The sequence below is a fragment of the Pimephales promelas genome, chromosome 24, assembly GCF_988280905.1.
Source record: "Pimephales promelas chromosome 24, fPimPro1.hap1.1, whole genome shotgun sequence".
In the NCBI taxonomy this organism is placed as follows: domain Eukaryota; kingdom Metazoa; phylum Chordata; class Actinopteri; order Cypriniformes; family Leuciscidae; genus Pimephales; species Pimephales promelas.
This window is the reverse complement of record NC_142792.1, coordinates 18850563-18875757: the sequence shown is the minus strand read 5'-3', so window position 1 is coordinate 18875757 and position 25195 is coordinate 18850563. Positions and strand designations below refer to the sequence as shown.

At 36.0% G+C, this 25195-nt stretch overlaps 1 protein-coding gene across 3 annotated transcripts in view; it reads right to left on the bottom strand.

The window, feature by feature from the left end:
• Positions 1-25195, bottom strand: part of tbc1d22a (TBC1 domain family, member 22a) — a 171523-nt gene that overhangs the window by 43513 nt on the left and 102815 nt on the right. For all 3 annotated transcript variants that reach the window (XM_089126595.1, XM_089126597.1, XM_089126596.1), the window contains one exon: positions 6327-6454. In XM_089126595.1, coding sequence (XP_088982721.1) covers positions 6327-6454 — 128 coding nt within the window. The remainder of the gene's footprint in view (positions 1-6326; positions 6455-25195) is intronic.

The following is a 25195-nucleotide window of genomic DNA, read 5'->3' as shown; positions in this document are numbered from 1 at the left end:
ATATTGCAATTTACAAATACAAGCTTTCTAAAACCTACAAATATAAAATCATTAAAAAATGATTTTTTAAAAATATAATTTAATCAATTATGCATGCAGGTAATAGATATGTGCGTAGGAGAGAAGAAGAAAAAAAGAAATCCTGCACACTATCGATACTTGCGAGAAGTATCAAAACATTTATTATGTATATATTAAGAAAAATATATTTGTGATAATTTTTGCAAGTATTCATAGTGTGCAAGATTTCCTTTTGTTTATTAAAAAAATTGTTTAAAAATAATCATTAGGATTTGAACACTGTATGCAAGGTGTAAAGTAAACATTATTTATTTATATTTTTTTTAATAAAGTTATTCATTTTCACTTTACAGCACATAACATTTTAGAGTCATTAAATTTACACTTTTCTTTAAAAACTATATATATATATATATATATATATATATATATATATATATATATATATATATGTTGGCACATTATTTGTTTTCCATTAGACATTTCTTTTTTTTTTTATTGACACTATACATCCCAGCTATGTTTCCATCAACCTATTTTTATGCAAATATTGTAATGGAATGTGTTTAGCTGGATGGAAACCCCAAGATGTGCATACATTCTAAAAACAAACAATCCACCCCCACCCAAAAAACAAACAAACAAACACATTTGCTCATTCGAGGCAAATAATTGTTTTATCTGATAAGAAATGAACTTCAATGTAAATGCATTTACTGAATAAATCCCTTAATGCACAACAGACAAACTCAACAAAAGATGTGATTGGACTACTGGACTAACCAGTGGGCCGATTTATTTGCACAGCATCTGAAATGTTGGTTTGGTCATTCGGAAATCTAAATGGTCAATACAATTACTCTGAGGTCCAAGTCATTTATGCCATACGAAAAAAGAGCAACAGTGGCTTCCCAGATTGCCGCAACTTCCATTTTTTTTTTTTACAGATATTCAGGGCCAATTCCCAAGGTATTGATTACATTGTTCTCTAAAATACTTTTGATGAAAACAGTATTTTATTTAAAACTGTTTTATGCCATATTCCAATTCTGCGCACAAGTTCAATTTGCAAATTTGAATGGAAACAACTGGCCCTTCTATAGCTTTGACAATATACATACATTACTGCAGGCCAACTTCTGAGTCATAGTCATAAACAAAGACAGTGGTGTATGTTCATTTGTAGGCATGTTACATAGTAACTCATTTACATTGTTCGGCTCTCACGTCAGTGGAAAACTGATGGGGAAGAAATGAGAAAAAAAAATGGGTTGCTGCAGCAAATCCTGCCGCAGTTATCTCCTCTTGCCCTTGCTTTCACTGTTTGCTCAGCTGGCAGAATCAATATCGGAAAGCAACTCAGAGTGCCTGCAATCATAACCTGACCAAAACTGAGACCTCCACCAACGAAAATAAGCCATCAGTGGAAGTTAAACTTCCTGATTTTTTTTTTTTTTTTCTGAACGTACCCCGTACTTGCTCTGCAATCTACCAGCCTTCTCTTTATTGGAATAAACGATCAATAGTGCACGTTAAGCAATATCCTAGTCTTATTGACTTGTGACTGGCCTAACAAGAGATTGTTTTTGTGGCGCCCTCCGTGCTAACGCACACATCAACATGCATCAATGACGAGGCTGGTGTTGTCGGAGAGAATCCAGTGACACGTCCCCAGTGAGGTGAACAAACCATGTGAACTGTCTATTGGAAAGGGTTACAATTTGTCTAAAATCAAAAGGGAATAAACGGACGGTTAGCCATTGAAAGCGTTTCCTCTTTGCTGCAGAGATGGAAGGAAACTGACATTTAAGACAGTAGGCGTCTGTTGTTGAAAGGAAGCGACTGAGAGACAAAGAAGTACTTCTAATGGCACACAATTACCATGGAAGTAATCCGGAAATCTTTCAAAGAAAGAATTAAGCATTATTTTCCAACTATTTTGAGCTGAGTGCTCGGAAGCGCCAGAGCCGTTGCATTCACTCGGAAATGGCAGCTTTGTTATGTAGCGAACAGCATGAAAGTGTTGGGTTAGATGTCAGTAAAACCTCTGAAGTTCCTGACTGTGCTAAAGATTCTCCTTCTTTTATGCTCTGGGTCTTTTAGCCATCTACACCTAGGGGAACCTAAATGTGAAGCAATTGCCTTTAGAAATGTCAGCTTATATATATATATACATAGAAGCAGATTCATTTTCATGGTGTTTTCCAGTAAATGACATGTAAGGTGGATTTATAAAAAAAATTTCTGTAATTTCAAATGTCAAAGATTGTCTTTGTGTCTTATATAAGACTGAACATATTTTCTGTGTTTCTCCTGAAATTATTATAAAAATGCTTATTTTCAGAAACAAAAACTTGTTTCCAGAAGTTTGAAAGTGAATTCCAGAAGTTTCAAAGAACGGTTTGTACTTCAATAAAAAGTTATTGAGAAGGGGAAAGTAGAAACAGTCTTGACTTAATGTGTTTTTTTAGCACTTAAATGTAAATTCGAGTCAATCATTTACTGTAAAAAATAATCGGGATTTTAACGGTAAAAAAGCCTGTTAATTGGTTAACAGAAAGTTTCCGTACTATATACGGTAAATAACTGTGATATGTTTTTACTGTAAAATACCGTTAAATGTACAGCTTTTGAACGTGAAAAAGAACAACTCATTGTATAATTTACAGTGAAAAACCGTAAATTGACATTCCCAAAATTGTATGTATTTTTTGCTGAAATAATTATGGTTCCTTATTGTTTTCTTGTTTTTTTCCCTTCTTGTTATGTACTTTAGGCTTTTATGTTACATTTAATGTTGTGTAAATTAATGTTTATTTGCTCATTTAACTCTCATCACTGCTGTGATGATTGTTGGTTGTATTACAATGGTAAAAAACAGACATCAATTTTTCCAAAGGTTGGTAAATCAACATTTTATCCGATAATGAAATACGGTTTATTACTGTAAATTTTAAGTCTGTAAAACCATTAATGTTCCTACCGTATTTTTAACGGTAAAGTTCTGGCAACCACAGCTACCGTTTTTTTTTTTACTGTAAAAATTTAATGTTTTATTTTTTACAGTGTTGAATTAAAATACGTGTAAGATAGCGGCCCCCTTCATAGTTTGCTGAGGCTCCTAGTGGTTCCCTTGAGAACCAGTGGTCTACAGCTTGTACGCACCAAAGGCCATGCAATCGCTTTTCGTGAAGAACAGTTTTTACATTTTAAACAGTTTTTTGTTTTTTTTTGTTCAATGAATCAGTTTGATCCATTTCACTAAAACCTGCATTATTAGTTTATTAAATATCTCTTTATTATTTAATTTTTTGCTGTTATTAGTGACTATAATTTTAGCAGTGGTCTTTAAATAGTGTGCAGTGCTTCTGTTTTTAGACAGTAAAACCCTTTTCAGAAATGTTGATTCTTTAAATACATCCTCTTTATAGGACCGTCGCAACATCTTTTTAGATGATTAACACATATTTCATGACTTCAGAGTCGGCTAATCAGCTACTCATTCAGACAACTCACGACGTGGTCATTGGCCAACAAAAACTACACAGGATCTTTGCCCAACGCCTCAGAGTGGAAGATAAAAACAGTAATTATAAGAATTGAAACCTGTGATGAAGCAGCAATTACGAGCTATAGTTCTATATGGTCAAAAAAAAAACGGGTTTTGTTGTTTTTCTTAAGCATGCGTGTGTTTACATGCACGTTCCTAACCCGATTATGCTCAAGTCGACAATGTCAATGTGGTCACGTAACCCGTTTTCCTTTATTAGTGTAAGGCCATAAACGGCTTAAGCTTAAACCGATCAACACAGCGAGAGTTTTGCAGCTTTCACGCGGCATGTTAAGTCGGCTTATTGAAGCGCTCATGTGTGATATGTGACGGGAAAGCGGATTTAGACAGAGTGAGCATTTCGCGGTAAGGAAGGAGGAAATATATCACAAACTGCGACTCTTTCTTGACCAAAGAAATGCTAAAAATGTGTTCTCATCAGGTTCAGTTGAAATGCTGCATCTGTAACAGCATGAGAGGAGAATATACGAGACTGTAAGTTTCCTGCTGACATGTTTTTTTTTTTTTTTAACATCACAACCGTCACAGCAAATGGAATACTCAGAATCAGATACACTCATGATTACATTTTGATGCCACTACCAGGAAATCACCTGATTTATGAACAAAGTCTCATAAACACTGTTTACCGTGTTATTTTTTTTTGCATGTAAACCGGGACAATGGGTTATTACGATAAGCTGACTTTTGGGAGTTATTAGTAGGGCTGGGTAATAAATATTGATTTCTCGATATTAATCGAATTCTCATTTTTACGAACCGATATCGATTCTTAAATCTCAAGAATCGATTAGTCATCCTGTTTCATTTGAATGAATGGAACATTGTATCGCGGCTGCGCGCATCCAAAAAAAAAATCGCAATAATCTTTGTCCTTGGTTACTATTGATATGAAACAAAGTCTCAATTTTCAAATTACGTCCATTTTCTTTAGAAATTCAAAAATATAAATAACGTTTTGGCGCTGTGGCGGGAGATCGCTCTGGCGCAGCTCAAAAGAAGCAGCAGCGCTGATCTCTCTTCCGGCTTAATAATACCAGTTACAGCGCGAAATAAACATGAATGAGCATCTGAAAGTGTGTTAAAAGATAGACTACAACTTATCGAAATCCGTATCATGTCACATTGATTCGCTCAATCAGCGTTTCAACCGTGGAAAGACGTCAGTTAAACAGCTTGTAATCAATGTCATGTATCGTCATATTTACCTCAGAAAACCCACATAAACTCGTTAGCCAGCTAGAAAAAAATAACTCTAGAGAGGAGCATTTTGCTAAATATATACACCATATTGCATTATAATCTTAATGTTCTTCAATATTTAATGCATATTTAAATAAATCTGGCAAGTTTTTATGACAGCCAGCATTTAAATATTTATATTTCATATAATCTTCTTATTATAAAAATAAATAAAAAGTGTAATTTAAGTGTTTGTACAGCTACAAAACAGTTCATTATTACATTCATATTAGGCTAACGAAGCCTAGTTGGCTACAACTAGACTCCCATAGTTTACAGCATTAGTTAAGAGATTTGATTTCCTTGAGAAAAATGGCCATTTATTGTAACTGATATCCAAAATAATCGATATTGAATCGAATCGTAAATCGAAAATCGAATCGAATTGCAAGCTTGTGAATCGAAATCGAATCGAATAGTGAAATTTGTCGCAATACCCAGCCCTAGTTATTAGCGTATCGGTGTGCTATGTGTTATACTCAAAATCGTTTAAAGTCGGAGTGAAACGGAAGTTGAGATAGTCATTTTTTCCTTGTCGTGACATATATCCGAGTGAAACTGCTTCTGAAATTAGAAAAAAAAAATGTAGGGCAGGGCTTGATTTCGTCTTTCGGGAATTGATTGGATCGTTGGAGGTTGGGCGTTGAATACAAAATGGAGGCAGATTTGAATGCGATTCTCTGAGAGGCGGTGCACCGATAGCCACACCCTCATCGACTCTGGCCACACCATTTCGCCATTCCACGTGACCGAAATAGAATAGAGGTCGTTTCGATGGTGGAGGGAAGGGTAATGTATATGATTAAAGATTATAAGAGTACATGATTTTTTAAAAAAACAATAAAGTGCACAGATAAATCATTTATAATAAACACAACAATATTACATATAAAAGAAGATTTGTCAAATTTGATTTCATGCCGATAAAAAACAAAAAAAAATCTATAAAAAAAAAAACATTTTAAGACCCCTGTATTCTGTTCTATTGAGATATAAACGTCAAAATTGTGAGATAAAGTGGCACTTATAAGAAATACATTTTTTAGGCCTGTGCAACGATTAATCACATCCAAAATAAAAGTTTGTGTTTACATAATATATGTGTGTGTGTAAATACACACACATGCATTTATATATATGAAGAGTTCAGATGCAAAAGCCTCTAAATGCCATTTGAAATTTTCTTCTTTACTGATGATTTTTATCAAACTTGTTCAGTACTTTCACTTAAATAACAATTAATAGGTAATTATCATTGCCATTTAAGTGAAATCACTGAACTTAAATATACAAGTTTGATAAAAATCATTATTCTAGAAGGAAATTTCAAATGGCACTTAGAGGCTTTTGCATCTGAACTCTTCATATATATATATATATATATATATATATATATATATATATATATATATATACCATTTTCAGTTGCAAAACACTAGCATAGCTTTTCTATGTAATTGATCGTACCAAGACTGTTACGGGTCTCTTTTACCTGATAAGTGTCCCACAGGCGAATGGTGCAGCGTAGAGGAAGTTCTCTCATAAGCAAGTTGTTCATCCAACGGAAAGCAAACTGCAAATACTCCACCTCATACTGCTGCATGTGGCGATGTACCATCTCTGTTCAGGACACACACACACACACACAATAAATCACCACCCTATTCATCTATCACAAACAATTAAGGCATCATTAGAATCTCTTCAGTAAAATTGAGACCAAACAATAAATGACAGGCACTCGACGGACACAACACAACAATAACACTTATTCTCTTCTCCGCTTTTCCCACTCACAGACAGCAGACACAGTTCACGGATGACAGCCTGCCGGGCGTAAGACATAACACCCTAATAAAGCCGTAAAGAATTTCTCCGTCCGTGCCATCATGTGCTCGACGCTGTCATGTAAGCATGAGGTAATTACTCAGCTGTCAACCCAACGTCTGAGCGCGTTATGTTAGAGAAGAGACGGCGGCTTTATTTATGGGTGTCTCTTTAATCAACAGGGACGCGTCTTCTGATGGGTAGAGTGTGTACCATGCATGACTGCGTGAAATATAGGCATCTTCATTCGCCTCCTGACAAAGATGGCAGTCTTTGGCCATCACATGTATGATAGGATACGGTTGAGGGTTGTGGGTGATATACTGAATATTCACAATATATAATTATAGATAATCAGGGGCCAAGCTCTGAAGGTGCGTAGGCATCTATTATAATCGTTCCTATTCTTCTTCTTATGTTCTGGGTGTCTATGGCAGCCCAAAGAAACGCTTGAGGGAAAGTTATGAAATTTGGTACACAGATAGAGGACAGTCTGAACTGTCACCAGAGCAAATTTGAAGTCTCTAAGGGCTAGAAACTTTCTTCTTTTACATTAATTTTTCCTCTGATTCCTTGCCTCAAGACAATTTGACTCCTTGGCCGTTGTTGAAAATGCAACCAGATAATTTTCTGACCAAACCGATAAAAAGATATGGAATTGAAGTCGATTCATCAAACTGTTCTCAAATAAATAAAAACAAAAACAAATTCGCCAAACTGCCTGCCAAAATAAGCGTGAGGCTATATCGCCACAATGCTTTGGAGTATTCTGACGTGTGTTATTTGGTGTGTTATGACAATCATGACCTTAGGTTACCAGGACAGTTTCGACGCAATGCCAGAAAATGGTCCCACGACATGAACAATTTGTTTTTTTCGCATAACTTTTGAGCGTTTGGGGAAAAAACAGAAAACTTGTCCAAGCATGCCGAGTCGAAAAATACCAAATCTTCATCAAACACCCCCTATTGGTCAAAAGTGATAAACCATTAAAGCATATTACTCGTGATTAGGGTTGGGTATCGAGAATCGAGTATCGATTGGAACCGAGACTAACTTTTCGTTTTTCCCGGAATCGTTCAAAAGTTAAAATTTCGATTCCTAGTTTCGATATTCACAGTCCACCAAGCGGAAGAAGAAACCACTGAACAACACCAACGAAGAAGTGTCTACCGGAAGTGTTGGCATAACCACGCGAGTCGAACATTACGTCGGCGATCCAAAGTGTGGCTTCACTTTTCTAAAAATAACGAAATCTCGGCAAAATGCTAAATTTGCTACAAAAGGAGTATTTTTACAGAAGGAGTATCTCCTTCAAAAAGGATTATTTCCTTCAGAAAGCCTGTTGGTTAGCAAGGTTAGCTAAACTTTTTTGACCCTGCCTCTTAAAAGAATCGGAATCGAGAATCGTTAGGAACCGGAATCGAAATCGGAATCAGAATCGTTCAAATTCAAACGATACCCAACCCTACTCGTGATCGTATTTGATTTTTCAGGCATTTTGCCTAAAATAATCTTAATATGCTTTAAATTGCTAATTGTTGCATTTCGTCTGATGCTTCCAGCCATGATGGCCTGATTTATTGTGACTTCTTTGTGCTTGGCCCCTTAATTGGTGCTTGCAGCTATATTTACATAATATAACATTATTATACTAGTCTTCAATGTCACACAATCCTTTAGAGATCATTCTAATGTGCTGATTTGCTGCTCAAGAAACAATTTTTTTTAATGTTGAAAACAGATTTATATTGTTCGTGGAAAAATTTGTTACTTTTTTCAGGAATCTTTGAATAGAATAGAACATACTTCTTTAATAAAGTCTCCTCCTATAATGCCAGACGAGGCTGGAGAACACCTGACAAGAAATCAGAGACCATTCCTCCATACAGAATCGCTCTTAAAATTCCCTCTACTTCAGTTCACCAACGCATCTATATGGCTCAGAACTTTACAGGGGTCATGAACTGTTTTTTTTTTTTATTTTTTTTATATTGTTGTCTGAGGTCAACTTATGACGTTCGCTTGGTTTTTACATTAAAAAGCATCAAAATGAATAAGTAAGTCTATTTTCTACCCTAGTTCAAAAACACTCAGTTTTTATGGGCGTCTCGCACTGAATACTTGGAAGTAAACGCTGACTGTTGTGAGTGGATAACAGTTTTGCATATTATAATGAGTTGCAATGTCGATCACTATGTTATTTACCTATGCGTGTAATGCGCGAATTAGTGGGCGGGGCTAAACCGGCCATGTTGAAGTAGGCGTTGACCTTCTTCTGCGGGGGTGGTGTTTTATCCTCTTTGACGTCATAGTTCCCCACTTTGAAAAACGAGTCGTTTGCTGAGCCTGGTGTCAATAAAAGCTTTTATTGGACTAACAAGGACGTTTACAGTTCTGAAACTTACAGGATATTCTTATAATATGATGACCTCTTAGATGTCAAAAGCTCAAGGAAAATTTGAGTTCTCAGTTTTAATGTTTTAATGTTGTGCTTAATGACCTATTTTTGTGTTGATTTGGGTGTTTGTATTGGATCATTGTTCTGATGGTAGATCCAACCTCAACGCATTATATGATATCTGGTAGAGGGAGACAGGTTTTGATGTTTGTTTTATCTGTTGGTATTTGATAAAATCCATGATGCCATGCCATATACAGTATCTGGACCAGATGTCCAGGAGAAATAGGTGCACAACATTAAAGATAAAGCAATATATTTAACTCTAGCCATGGGGAACTTTTTTTTTATCCCTGTGAGCAAAAAACAACAACAGCTTTTGGGCTTGAAGCGAAAAATTCTTTCTTTTTTTTAAGATTCATCTGACGACAGAATTCAGTCCCATTTGAAGTCCCAGTAGTGTCTGGCAACTGAATATGCTGAGTGAAAGCAGATGACATTCCCAGAATCCTTCCCTAATGATATGTAGGTGCTGTATGCCATTTTTTTTAGGCTTTCAGACCCATTTCTGCAATCCTTCAGTTGTGATCCTTGGAGAGTCTTTGGCCACTCAAACTATCCTCCATGCAGTGCATTAAGACAATATAGACACTCATCCTCTTCCAGGCAGATTTATAACATATTTAGTGTATTGGGACTTCTTAATTATTGGTGGAACAATGTAATTTCCAATGATTTTGCTATTTTCTAACAGGCACTTTCAATCTTTCACTGCACATCAGAATTCTTTTGTTTTACCAATTGTGATGGATGATTAAGGAAATCTGGCCTTTGTTTTTCCTAATGGAACATTTCATGTTCCTAGTCAGCCTGGAGTGCTATTAATGGGATTATACCTCATAAATATTTTACTTACAAGAACTGTATTTTACGTCTTTGAATATCGAGGCAACTGCGGTTGAAATGATGGTTCCTCTGGATTTGTATGACATTTGTATTTACTCTACAAATAGAATACAAATGTCATACAGAAAATGTCATCATAAGGAACCCCATCTCTAGAAAAGTGGGAACATTTTATAAAATGCAATAAAATCAAGAAACTGTGATTTGTTAACTCTCTTTAACCTTCATTTACCTGACAAAAGTACAAAGAAAAGATGTCCAATGTTTTCACTGACCAAGTTGATAGTATTTTGTAAAATTAAACAAATTCTGATTTTACTGTCCATCCCCCCCCCCCCCCCAAAAAAAAACAAGCTGAAACGTGGATTCATCTGACCGCAGCACACATTTCCACTGTGTTTTGGATCATCTGAGATGAGCTAGCCAGCATCTCTAGAACTGATGTATAGCCTTTTCCTTGCGTCACAGAGATTCAAGTTGCATTTCTTGATGCAGACTGTTAAGTGACAATGGTTTTCCAAAGTAGTCCTGATCCCATGTGGCTATTTTTAATGCTACGAAAGTAGCAATTTATTCCTTATGCATTACTATCTGAAGTCTCGAAGGTCACACACGACATATTTAACAAAGGCTTTCTGCCTTGCACTACACACATGGATATTTCTTAGGACTTTGTAATCTTGCATTGAGAAATCAGATTTTTTAATTGCTTGGCAATTCTCTTATGAAATTTGGCACAAAGTAGTGAGCCATGACTCACCTTTTTAGCAAAGACTGAGATGCTCCTCACAAATTACCAATTGACCTGTTAATTGTGGACTGTTTCAAAACAGTTCTTGAACTGGATATTCTGTTATCTTTTCATTTTTATTTCGCATCTGACCTAAGTTACTTTTTTGGAAATTAAAATGTATTACAAAACACAATTAATTTGGCCAGCAAAAAAGGGAAATTTAATTAGAGAATTAACAAATCTCAAATTCTCTACCCAAGTTTTCTGGAATTGTGGTTGTATACCACATCAAGCCCTATTTGCAATCACACCCCACCCATGCCGAAGATCAGCTTCTGTCAAACCTCACACATGCCTTGACAGTGTCATTCTCACATCCAGCCCTCCTGAATAAACAACTTATACTCATTAACGCTGAATACATCTCACTGCCAAGAAACGGAAGCGATAGACTGACGAAACAATAACACCAATTTTGCTTATTAGCACTGAAAATCAAAAATCCTCATATTTTTAGGCTAATTAAAGGGTGAGCAACAGATAAAGACGTCCAAGATAAAGAAAACAAAAAGCAAAACTTCTTAGTTTAACATCATATTCCATGTGCACTTGAAATCTTTTAATATCATTTTCATGAAGTGTTTTGATAGTAAATCTAATAATTATGCACAGTAAAAGGGTTGTTGAATGAACAAACTAATTAATAGCAAAGGTTTCTGAAATTAATCATATAATATATATATATATATATATATATATATATATATATTAGGGCTGTAGGCATGAAAGTTATTGTCGGTATGAAATACAACTATATTAATGTGTTAATTAAGTAATAATTTATTAACCCGAACCCCAATAAAAACTTCCAGGTATAACTAAATATTCAAAATATGTCAGAAAAAGCCTTGCAGCTTTATTAGCAGAATAAGGGTTTCCAGCAAGCAGAATGCATTTGCTTGCTTGCTCTTTCCACCTTCAATGCAGCAAAACACATGCAGGTTCTGAGGAGGAAGGGGGAACGGAGGTCAGAGTTCACAGAAAGACAAGTGAGCTGTTTGCCACGATTCTGCTGAGCAATGGACTTCTGCTCGACTTCTGCCCCCGCCCATCTATCCCATAATTACATCTGCACTGACCCTCTGTCTCGCCCTCACCGCATTTCCAGCCAAAACCCGCTCAGGGGCGAGCAGTTGTATCTGTACATGAGCCACACAGACGGAACCAGGGATGTTTTCGTTAACTAAAACTAAAATTAAAACCATTACATAAAAATAATCGTTATTACTTGAAACAAATTATAAGTTAAATTACACACCTCATCACTGTATGGAGGGATTATTGGATTAAATGGAAAACTAAAAGTCTAAAACTAAAAGTCTTAAACGAAAACTAAAAGTCTAAATTTGAAACTAAAAGTCTATGTCGAAAACTAAAAGTCTATGTCGAAAAAATAAATTTGGTATTTAGTATTGGTCATTTGGTATTTAGCATACGGCATTTTGTATTTAGGAGTGGGCATTTAGGGATTTAGGGTTTGGAATTTGGTATTCAGGATTGGGCTCCTTAGCACCCTCTGCTGTCCATAAGGTGCCTCTGCGCAGCTGCCATTTCAAGTATTTGAAATGCCAGCCTTCAGTATTTGGGCCACACCTTCAGTATTTGGGCCACGCCTCCTTATTTGCATGCACTCCTCAATCCTAAAATGCCCAATCCTAAATACCAAATTCCCAATCGTAAATCCCTAAATGCCCAATCTTATGTCCTAAATGGCTAAATGAGCAAATACCAAATTCATTTTCGACTTAGACTTTTAGTTTCAAATTTAGACTTTTAGTTTTCGACTTAGACTTTTCGTTTCAAATTTAGAGTTTTAGTTTTCGACTTAGACTTTTCGTTTCAAATTTAGACTTTTAGTTTTCGACTTAGACTTTTCGTTTCAAATTTAGACTTTTAGTTTTCGACTTAGACTTTTCATTTCACATTTAGACTTTTACTTTTCGACTTAGACTTTTCGTTTCAAATTTAGACTTTTAGTTTTCGACTTAGACTTTTCGTTTCAAATTTAGACTTAGTTTTCGACTTAGACTTTTAGTTTCAAATTTAGACTTTTAGTTTTCGACTTAGACTTTTCGTTTCAAATTTAGACTTTTAGTTTGACTTAGACTTTTCGTTTCAAATTTAGACTTTTAGTTTTCGACTTAGACTTTTTGTTTCAAATTTAGACTTTTAGTTTTCGACTTAGACTTTTCGTTTCAAATTTAGACTTAGTTTGACTTAGACTTTTAGTTTCAAATTTAGACTTTTAGTTTTCGACTTAGACTTTTCGTTTCAAATTTAGACTTTTAGTTTGACTTAGACTTTTCGTTTCAAATTTAGACTTTTAGTTTTCGACTTAGACTTTTCGTTTCAAATTTAGACTTAGTTTTCGACTAAGACTTTTCGTTTCAAATTTACACTTTTAGTTTGACTTAGACTTTTTGTTTCAAATTTAGACTTTTAGTTTGACTTAGACTTTTCGTTTCAAATTTAGACTTTTAGTTTTCGACTTAGACTTTTAGTTTTTGTTTAAGATTTTTAGTTTTCAACCTGACCCAATAATCCCTCCATATAACTGCGTTAATTTAATCTAGCCAGCATTCATTTTCGCGGCTCACAAGCGTCTTTTGCATCAACATAAAAATTATTGAATTAAGTCGACAGACATATCTAAGAAAGGAAGTGACTATCATCTGGGACTTGTTTGTGTTTTTTTATCTAATTATTAATTACATGATGTACCGTATAATTATTCTATTTAATCACATCAAATTGAATGTGAAAACCTCAAAATTGGCATTTTTCACTTATTTGCCTTGTAACTTGTTTCACTTGTAAATTATCCTGAGCGCATTCTGACTCATTTTGCCAGCACGGGTCACATATATAAAATAAACATGAAATATATATATATATATATATATATATATATATATATATATATATATATATTAATAAAACTATAATAGTATATCAATGATGCTAAAATATCACCTGGTCATGTATTCGTTATATATAATACTCACTATATAATTTTATGGAAAAGAATGCATTGCAATGCAATCCTACTATCCCTTAACATTGGACCAGGCCACCTTTTCACACATTAATGATTCCGTTCTCTGAATATGCGTGTTTTGATTATTTATTCACTGGAATCCACAGTGAATTTGAACACAGATCTAGAGATGAGACAATTGACCATAGCCATTGTCATTGCGCAGTCAAGATTGCACAGATTTATCATCACATTTATCATCAAGGCCGAAAACTACTTCCTGTGCTTGTTCATAAGCTAGAAGTGAAGTGAAGGCTAAGTATCGTAACCCAAAAACCCAAAAGTCCAACTCTTTAACCATTAGGCTAAAACTTCCCATAACAGTGCAATAATCCACATTATGAATCCACATCACATCCTCAGTCAAAGAGTTGATTCATGCAAAGTAAATGGAAAACAGGCAAGTATAATGCACACATTTATCAGGGACTAAGGCAGCAACAAACAGCCACAAAAAAGCTGTTTTTTTCCCTTTCATTCTCTCCTTTTTTTTCCCTCACAGCTGACGTTGGCCCAAATGATTTCTCCCCTTTTTGTAACAGATATGATTTTTGGAACACAGTGTGATCAGCAGAAATCAAGGTCTATATGACATTTTCAATTCGGTTCTGGGCGACTTATATGTGAAAACATGTTGGATATGCATTTGATTTTTTTTTTCTTTGCAATGTGACATAAATTAACCGTGGTATTGGGATTCATGCAATTACAGTGTCAATCTAACTCAACATATGCCTTAACTGCACTGCAGACTTCCCATGATATATATTTCATATAAAAAAATGGGGCCTGACCTCAATAATATATAAATCACCTTATATAAATATTTAATTTATAATACATATATCACATAATTTAATCACGCAGTAAATTATAATAATCCAAATGTAATATTTGCATTTAATATTAATATAATAATTTATCAAATTAATGAATTAAACTAACAAATTTAATAATCTTCTATTGCATGCAATTTGACACTGACCTTGACGGCAGCTTTATTAGTATTGCGTTGGGCTTTTTTTAATGCATATTTAAAATGGACATGCTGGACCATATTTGAAAGTTATGAGATCAGCACATGATACTTTCATGTTCAGCAGTGAAAGAGATTGTGTGAAACAAAATGCTGGCAAGAAAAAATGAAAACGGTGTTATCTTTTACCTCCTTACCATGCTTCAAAACCTGTATGACTTGCTTTCTTCTGTGGAACATAAAGGAGATATTTTGAGAAACGTGTCAGTGTTGCTCCGTCCATATAATGGAAGTCAATGGTCACCAAAGCGGATCGATTCTTTGAAAATATGTTCTGTTATATTCCACAGAAGAAGTAAATTCATACAGGCTTAGAACAAATGATGAAACAATTTTCATTTTCGAGTGAACCATCCCTTTAAGATGTCCAAATGGAGAAATTACAACACAAAGAAATAAAAGAGCATTGTTTTATACCAGGTGAGGTTTTTCTGTTGGGGTCAGAAGACGACTTTTGATGTCCAAAGCTACATTTGCAAGAGAAAACCCCACAGAAAATAAATAAATCAGGTGTCATCAAGTTTTTTTTCCTCATTATTTTCTAAGGAGTTTCTCTACTTCTTCCCCTGAAATGGTAATGTCTGCTTTATAACCTTATATGATTTGTGTGGGGAAAAAATGCCCACATTGTGTCCTCATTTACATAAATAAATTCACCTTGAGCAATTTGCATGCTGATGAACCTCAATGTATTCATACAAAACAGAAGAGATAAGATGAAACAGTGTTCACGTTCTGGGGCGCTTCTGACGAACAGAATTGTTTTAGCGTTAAACAACTCTTATGGGCTATGGTCTAATATGACTGCTAATTACTACAAGCCCTCGAAACGAAGTGAAAGCGTACGGTGACAATAGTGTGTTTGGTTTCCTAATGAGAGTAGAGTGTGAACGAGACAAGAAGCAAGAGAGAGAGAGAGAGGGGGGATGTCTCGCACATTCAACAGTTGTACACAAAAAATAAATATTCACTAAAAATACCATCTAATTTACATACATAAATTATGCATCATATGAACATGCCAAACATGATGCAATTCAAACTACGCACAGGGGATCTTGACTGCATTTGTGTGATCGAAAAATAGTCAAAACAGTAATACTGTGAAATATTATTATTTCCTATTATATTCTTATTCCATTATATATATTTTAAAATGCCATTTATTCCTGTGATGCAATCGTACAGTCTTCAGTATCACATGACCCTTCAGAAATCATCCGAATACGCTGATTTGGGGCTCAAGCTTAATTCGAGTGAAACTTTGGACAGGTGGTGGCGCTAGACGCAATGAGTTAGAGACACCAAAATTGGTGTATTTAATGTTGGGACTGTCCTCTATCAGAATGTCAAACCATAACAATTTTCCCGCAAAAGGCTGCCATAGACGCCCAGTCGGAAGAAGGAATAATAATAGGAATCTGAACAGATACAATAGGTGCCTGATGGGTGGTGGGACTGATCCGGTAAGTTTTTGTTAAAAAGTAAGAGAAGTAACCGAAAGCGCAATCTCGGTGGGTTTCCATCCTATTATTTTTGATGCACATTTAGAAAAAAACACAGTTGACATGTCAAATAAACTCTTCAAAATGCTCGGCAATTTCTTGAGTTTTGTGTAAGTTAAAATGTGCATTAAGGTGATGGAAACAGTTTATTCGCATACTGATGACGTGTTGTGACCATTTGTGCATGTAAAACACCATGGCATTATGCATTAGGCCTAACAAAAAGTCTGACCTTGGCACACAATTCTTCCAACATAGCCATTGACATTCATACGGAATTCAATGAAGGTAGGCTATATTGAGGTTTCCTCATCGGCATATTGAGCATAGCAGCCGTTTAAGCCCCCATATGAGATATTTCATCAATTCCTCTGCGTCTCCTCGCAGCATTTAATAAAACGATGTCCAACAACACAAATTACTCACTCCTAAGGAACAGGCTCCATCACGACAAGAGGTCCCCTTAAGATATGGTATGACGTCACTTTGTTGACCAACCGCTAGTTAGCATCACACTGCTAACTTTTTTGGATTGTCGCAAAAAATAAGATCTGAGATCAACAAAAGTTTATTATACTTGCATATTCTGTCCTTCGAGACAATTATCACAGATGAACACGACTTTTATTTATCACAAATTTTGAAGCCTAAATGCAGTCGCCAGAATTGAGAAGCTAAAGGTAGGTTATAAACGAACTTCACCACGGTCACACAGATTCAACTAAGCTTCCGTTTTTTACTCAAAAAACATTTTCACAGAACATTTGAGTTATACTAGTTTATTTTTTTTAAATTAAAGGGAACCCCAATTAGTGAGGCAGGTTGGCCTTATAAGATTATATACAGATTATATACAAGATCTATACAGCCTACCCTGCCTGGACGGCTTCTGACACAAAGTGGAGCTCTTTACAGAAAACGCTCTCGTTCTCGCTTGGCATTGGCAACTACCGCACTCTCGCTTCTTAAACTCTCTGATAATCTTTATTTTCATGTAACTCTTGAGTATACCTATCGTTTTCCACGTTATTCTCTTGATTTAAGCCTACTGTGCGCTTGGGTTCAAACTGAAAAGACTGAAAAACCCCCAAAACTTGGCAGAATGCATTGAGACGTAAATAACGTGAATGGATTTTCGACTTTTTTTATTAAAATCAAAAACATTGAGTGTTTTTGTATCACCTTTTTATAGCTGACACCCACATTAATCTTATAAGGCCAATATGCCTCACTAATCTGGGTACCTTTTAAATGACGAGTGGGGTAAAGGCCCATTCACACCAAGGACAATAACTATAAAGATAACAATAAAGATACAGTTCTAAAAAAACGTTCTTAATCTTTCCGAGCCGATGAACGATAAAAACATTGACAACCAATCAGAATCCACCCTGCTGTAACAAGCTCAAGCACTAAAAGCAGCAGATAAGAACACGCGTAGAATAAACAGCGATATCATCTGCTGGTGTGGACGCTAATATAGTTGTCTTTATAGTTATCGTTCTTGGTCTGACCGGGCCTTAGTACTGATGCATTTTACACTCACCTGAAGGATTATTAGGAACACCATACTAATACTGTGTTTGACCTCCTTTCACCTTCAGAACTGCCTTAATTCTATTCTTTAGAAATGTTGGCCCATATTGATAGAATAGCATCTTGCAGTTGATGGAGATTTGCGGGATGCACATCCAGGGCACGAAGCTCCCGTTCCACCACATCCCAAAGATGCTCTATTGGGTTGAGATCTGGTGACTGTGGGGGCCATTTTAGTACAGTGAACTCATTGTCATGTTCAAGAAACCAATTTGAAATGATTCGAGCTTTGTGACATGGTGCATTATCCTGCTGGAAGTAGCCATCAGAGGATGGGGACATGGTGGCCATAAAGGGATGGACATGGTCAAAAACAATGCTCAGGTAGGCTGTGGCATTTAAACGATGCCCAATTGGCACTGAGGGGCCTAAAGTGTGCCAAGAAAACATCCCCCACACCATTACACCACCACCACCAGCCTGCACAGTGGTAACAAGGCATGATGGATCCATGTTCTCATTCTGTTTACGCCAAATTCTGACTCTACCATCTGAATGTCTCAACAGAAATCGAGACTCATCAGACCAGGCAACAGTTCTCCAGTCTTCAACTGTCCAATTTTGGTGAGCTCTTGCAAATTGTAGCCTCTTTTTCCTATTTGTAGTGGAGATGAGTGGTACCTGGTGGGGTCTAGTCCATCCGCCTCAAGGTTGTGCGTGTTGTGGCTTCACAAATGCTTTGCTGCATACCTCGGTTGTAACGAGTGGTTATTTCAGTCAAAGTTGCTCTTCTATCAGCTTGAATCAGTCGGCCCATTCTCCTCTGACCTCTAGCATCAACAAGGCATTTTCGCCCACAGGACTGCCACATATTGGATGTTTTTCCCTTTTCACACCATTCTTTGTAAACCCTAGAAATGGTTATGCATGAAAATCCCAGTAACTGAGCAGATTGTGAAATACTCAGACCGACCCGTCTGGCACCAACAACCATGCCATGCTCAAAATTGCTTAAATCACCTTTCTTTCCCATTCTGACATTCAGTTTGGAGTTCAGGAGATTGTCTTGACCAGGATCACACTCCTAAATGCATTGAAGCAACTGCAATGTGATTGGTTGATTAGATAATTGCATTAATGAGAAATTGAATCCTAATAATCCTTTAGGTGAGTGTATATCGTAGGACAAAATGTGAAAGTGTCTTCGCGATTTAACCAAAAATCTGTTGGAACCGGTAGTGCTAAAATGCTTACTCGCCTTTGCGTTTTGGCCTACAAAGTGATGTCATACCTGCAACACTCTAAAATGCACATGATGTGGTGGATGGAAATGCACAATGATTCAAGAGCATACAAAATGCGAAACATCATCTAAATTGACAATTTATGTTGAAAACATGTCTATTTTCTGGGAATGGCAGCAGAGCAGCGTGTCACAAGGAGCACTATATGCGTTCCTCGATCATTAAGAATTTGCAGTGCAGATCTAAGATTTCAAAAGAGTCAAAAAGGTGACTTCCAGTTACGAATAAATTATTCAGTAACATACTTTCCAAATCCCTAATACATTAACTTGGAGTTTCTTCTGTATATGTTTCCAACACTGTTTATGTGCATTTCTTTTTGTCGAGTATTAAGCTAAAACAAGTGTTTCAGTTCAGAGATTTTGTTCACATCCTTATGCAATTTTCAAATACGCATCGTTTTTTTCCACAGAAAAACATTAAGGGTGACAATATATCATCTTATTACTGCATTTTTGATCAAATAAATGCAGCCTAAAGAGACAAAATTTGTAAATTATTGTGTTCTGGATGGTTGCTTATTGGTCTAGACAAAATAGCCCACCACCAAATAAAGATTTCACCTTTCATTTACTCCATATTTGTGTTATGGGCGTAACTAACTCTTCAAAATTAAGGGGAGCAAAAAAAAAAAAAAAAAAACCCTGAAAACTCAGACAGTGAATCCCAAACACGGATATGGGAAATCGAACAAGATATGGTCAGGCTATCTCCAGCACCATGGCTAATAGATCGAGTCGGATCAAAAACAATCAAACCTATCAAAACACACGTGCAAGTAAACATGTCCTCAAAGAGTAACACATCTTTGCTCTTCTCGTTTCATGTACTCACTTTGTCTTCTCCATATCAGGCAACTTCCTGCCTATTCTCTGTCTTCATCTATCTAGCAGTCTGATCGGTGTATTACATTTCTATTGGGAGTGTATTCTCATTTCCAAGCAAGTTTAGACATTGAAAAATGAAAGAGCTGCAACAGAACAATGCAACATTCAGCTGATCGGGATGTTAGGCATGGTCATTGATCACAGAACTCTTGCACAATATAAATAAGGAATAAAGCCCACAATGAAACTTATTCTGCCAAGATTGTCAAGTCATTTATATAGCACGTCGCCACAAGACAAGATCAATCTTCATCAAACATGTGACAAATTCAGATTCTGCAGTAAAACAGCTCTAAAAAGACAATAGTGTGATTGTTTATCTGAGGTCAGTTCAGGGTTGATTCAGTTCGGGTCAATAGTTTTGTTAAGTAAATCAATTACGAAACGCGTTTTACAGAAGACTATCGTAATTCACTTTGAGTCAGTTCAATGCTGATTCACTCCAGTTCAATAAGAGTCGATGCTGCAAAATCGATCAATAACGAAACAAAGTTGATTCAGCAAAATTATACAGAAATGTATTGTTTTATCATAGTTATTACTGTAATTTGCAGTGTTGTAGATCTCGAGACTCGGACTCGGTCTCGAGACCATATTTTAATGGTCTTGGTCTCGTCATGGACTCGTGTCCATTTGGACTCGGAATTGACTCGTACTCGAACATTTTTTTTTTTAGGACTCGGAATTATTCCCGAGTCCACTCGAGTTATTAAAAATATTTTTCATGATTATTAATGTATGTTAATAAAATATTTCTTTAAATTGATTGACACGCCCAGTGATTGGTGATTTTCTAGTGCTCAACTGCGCATGACAAATTGTAATAAAATTACTTTTAACACCACCTACTATGTGGCCTTTTTACCCTAAACTGATCATATTTTTTAAACTCTAAGTAAATTCAGTAAAAAAAAAAAAAAAAAGGATTTCTCTAAGTAAATAAAAGTAAATTAGGTAATCAACCCTCACTGGTCTCGGTCTCGACTCAGACTCGACCGTCTCTGGTCTCGGACTCGACTCTCTATGGACTCGGTCTTGACTCGGACTCGACTCTCTCTGGTCTCGGCGTCGACTCGGACTCGAGTGAGGTGGTCTCGACTACAACACTGGTAATTTGCAATGCATTATGGGTCCAAAAGAGTATTACAGTTGTTAACAGTATATTTGCCTGAAATTGATTTACATGTAAGAGGTGTTTTCACTGTACTGTAGTTCATACGTTTTACAACAATTTAGTGTGATGTGGCATTATGGGATTGCGCGGGCTAAATACACGTTTGAAAACTGTTGGGCTGGAGCAGGGCAAGTAGAGTTGAAGATAAAAGACAGTCAACCTCACAATAATGAGTAGCTCAGTTTTGTTCCGCTTACATTACATTTGCCATTTGTTGTGGACACACCAACGTTTCTCACATTATGAGCGCGCTTACCAATAGTGACACTAACTAAATTTTGGTCGGCAGGAAAAATGGTCCAATCAATAGTTTGGTTTAAAAATGCGTACTGAAAACCGAACCGAAAGCCTCATACTGAACGGTCCAATACGAATAGGTGTATGGTTACACCCCTATTAGTAGTGCAGCGGATGCTTATTGTAAAGTGCTATATATATTCATTAGTCTGCACATGATCCTAAAGCTTCTACTTGTGTTTTTCTGTTTGATTTTTGTGCAGATGTATTGTTACGATCAACCCATCTACTGGTGCCAAGAAAGACATTCAAAAAAAGTGGAAAGACCTCAGAGAAGAGGAACAACACAGTCAATCCTCATGTGTCTACTCTTCTCACAAGGCTAATGGACTTTGAGTGGTTAAGCATGTACGTTGTCATACATATATATTAGGGGTTTCATCAACTAGTCGACTAGTCGACTGTCACAACCACTAGTTGGCGCTGTTGGCCTTAGTCGACTAGTCGGAAACAAAATGATGACATATATATAGATATATTTTTTTGTTAACTATCCCTTTAAATACAAGCGGCAGTACTATATACTATAAGCACTATAAGGCGCACCTTCAATGACCTATTTTAGAACATTTTTCAAACGTTTGACTGGGTTTGCGTTATGCATCCACTAGATGTGCTAAAGGGAATGCAGCGAGTGCGCGGCGTCGGAGGTGAGGCGTTTATTTAGTAAGCGTGAGCGCGCTGGGGCGGGCACGTAACTTACATTCGCAGCCTGCTGACAGCAGTGTCTGTATAATGCGCTCCGGATTATAAAGCTTGAGAAAAGGCCGGATTGAGAACATTAAAGGCTTTTAAGTGCACTTTATAGTGCGGAAAATACGAGTACTACTCTCGCTTTTAGACCAGCACGCGACGTGTTTAATATAGACGCATATTAGCCTACACCAGATTTTCTCTCAAATGTTTGCTTTCACTTTCTATATGGGGAGGCTGCACTTTAGACAAAGCCAATTCTGTTTATGTAAACATTGTGTGTATTTAACAGTATTAGCAATATAAGACTTGAAAGATAACTTAGTCCAGTATTCAGGCGCTGTTTGACAGGTTTCTAATGCCTGTGAGCGTCGGGGATATGCCGCGCGCTCAGGAAAGCGCACGTTAGAACAGCGCGTGAATTAAATGTTTAACCGGCAAGGCTTATGCAAACAATGAACTTTTGTGAATTGCAGTGTCCCGTACCTATTCCTTAACGTGTGATGTGTAGGCTACGTCGCGTTGTACAGTTGAGAGGCGCCAGAACTGATAGAATGCACTGTAACACGATACTACTACTACCATATTTCTTCAAAAGCAGATCGTGGAGACATTTACTATTCGTGTTGTCGCACACCCCTAGAATAAACCATTTAACGACTAGTCGACTAGTCGTCGACTGTTATGCAAAACTAGTCGACTAGCAAAAATCAGTAGTTGTGAAACCCCTAATATATATATATATATATATATATATATATATATATATATATATACTGTATATATATATATATATATACTGTATATATATATATATATATATATATATATATATATATATACTGTGTATATATATATATATATATATATATATATATATATATATATATATATATATATACATATACATATAAAATGCCATTCTTGATTGAGCTTAAAGGGATAGTTCACCCAAAAATGAAAATTTCATCATCATTTACTCACCCCATATGTTGTTCCAAACCTGTAAGAGTTTCTTTCTTTTGAAGAATGTTGGTAATCAAACAATTGCTGGTAGCCATTTACTATCAATTGTCTAGTTACCAAAATTCTTTTAAAAAAATCATATTGTGTGTTCAACAGAATAAATAAACTCATACAGGTTTGGAACAAAATGAGGGTGAGCAAACAGAATGATGACAGAATTTTTTTTTTTCTTCATTCACAACTTTTATTGAACCCAGAATCTTGCTTAGTTATTTTGTGTCTGATTTTGAAAAGATTTTCTGTACTTGAAAAACTCAAGTCTTTGGAGTAATTTGCTATATTTTATATTTTTCTAACAGCTTTGACTTTGTGTTTTTTTTTTAAATGTTTATTTGAATGCATTTACATCAATATAAATGGTAAATAGAGTATCGTTTACTGTTAAAACGATTATTTTCAGCTTTTTAAAATGTTAAACTATTACAGCGTCTTCTTGAATTTTCTGGGTATTTACATGATTTTATTGGCAACTTTACTGCCAGTTTAATACTGTACTTCAGTGAAATTATAAAATATTGCTGTAAAAAACAACAACAACAAAAAACCCGTTTAATTCAATGTTACTGTAAAACTGTATTTCATATACAACAATTAACCAAGTTGCATTACAGTATTATACTGTAATCAACTTTACAGCAATTCGCCTTTAGCTAAGCCACGCCCTAGAATGTAGATTGACCAATCAAAGCACAGCCAAGAATGAGCTCCACAGAGGTTCAACACTTTTTCACAGCGCTCCATTGACTTTCAACACAGGCATCTCATATTTTTGGTCTCGGCAGGCTATTACCGTCGTAGTTTTATCAAAAATATGGTTAAAAGTTGTGCCTGGGGCATTTGTAATACAGATACGCGGTTCCCAGAGAGGTTGGAGGGGGGTGTCTTTTTTTCCCTTCCTAAAACCGAAGTCAAATCCTTACAAGTGTCGTCTTTGGATTAAACTGTGTGGACGTCCTCAGTCAGCTAAACCCCTCAAAGATCAACAAGCACATCATGTTGATACCAAACCAGAGCCCAGATGAAGTTGGGATGGAAGTAGCAACAGTAACTAAGGGGGGCGGGGCTTAGCCAAAGGTGAATTACCAACATTTTTACAGGACTTTATTGGCAAAAGCATTCTTTTGTGATTTTATCTTTAAATTATGGATGGATGTTTTTAATTGGCTTTCAGTGAAAAATAATCATAATTATCCCCTATAGTTTTAGAATATATCCCAATTTGAAGAATATGAATCCCCAGTTTAGTGCAGTCCTGATTTATTTCATAATCTGACCACACTTTCAATTCTTTTACTTTGACAAAAGGTTCAATTCTTTTTCAAAAGGATAAACAACGCAGATTTATTTTTACAGCCATCTTTGATCATATTTACCAGGGGTGCCAATAATTCTGACCACAACACTCACTGAGTAAGGTGTCAATATATTAATGAATAATATATGAATTTCTTGGAAAGCATAATAATGGTAAGAGCCGTGGGTTAAAGTTTAATAAAATGTGTTTCACCAAAGCATGCAATTATGAGAACAGGAAGTGGAAATGGCCATATCTTGAAGGTGATTATGGTGTGCTATAAAATCCTATAAAAAGTGCCTTCGGCTCTTTGGAAAAGTGGGCAGATAATTAAAGCATAGGATCGCTCTGCGGTGAGGAAATTGGCAGGCCGCTTAGGGCCTGGTGGAGAAGGAAATGTAAAAGAAATCAATGTAGCTTGATCTGCTTGATCTGTCCCAATGACTTCACAGAACCAGACACTTTATTTTCTGACTCAGAGCAAGAGACAGAGAACCAAGTTCGAAATAAAGCGGTCTTCATTGTAAAATTCAACATTGCACTACAGGCACATGCAGGCTTGACAAATATGAACCATGACAAAACGCATGGGGTTACGCATGAAAGTACATCTGCATCCACGTCAGACAGCCAAAGGGCAAGCAA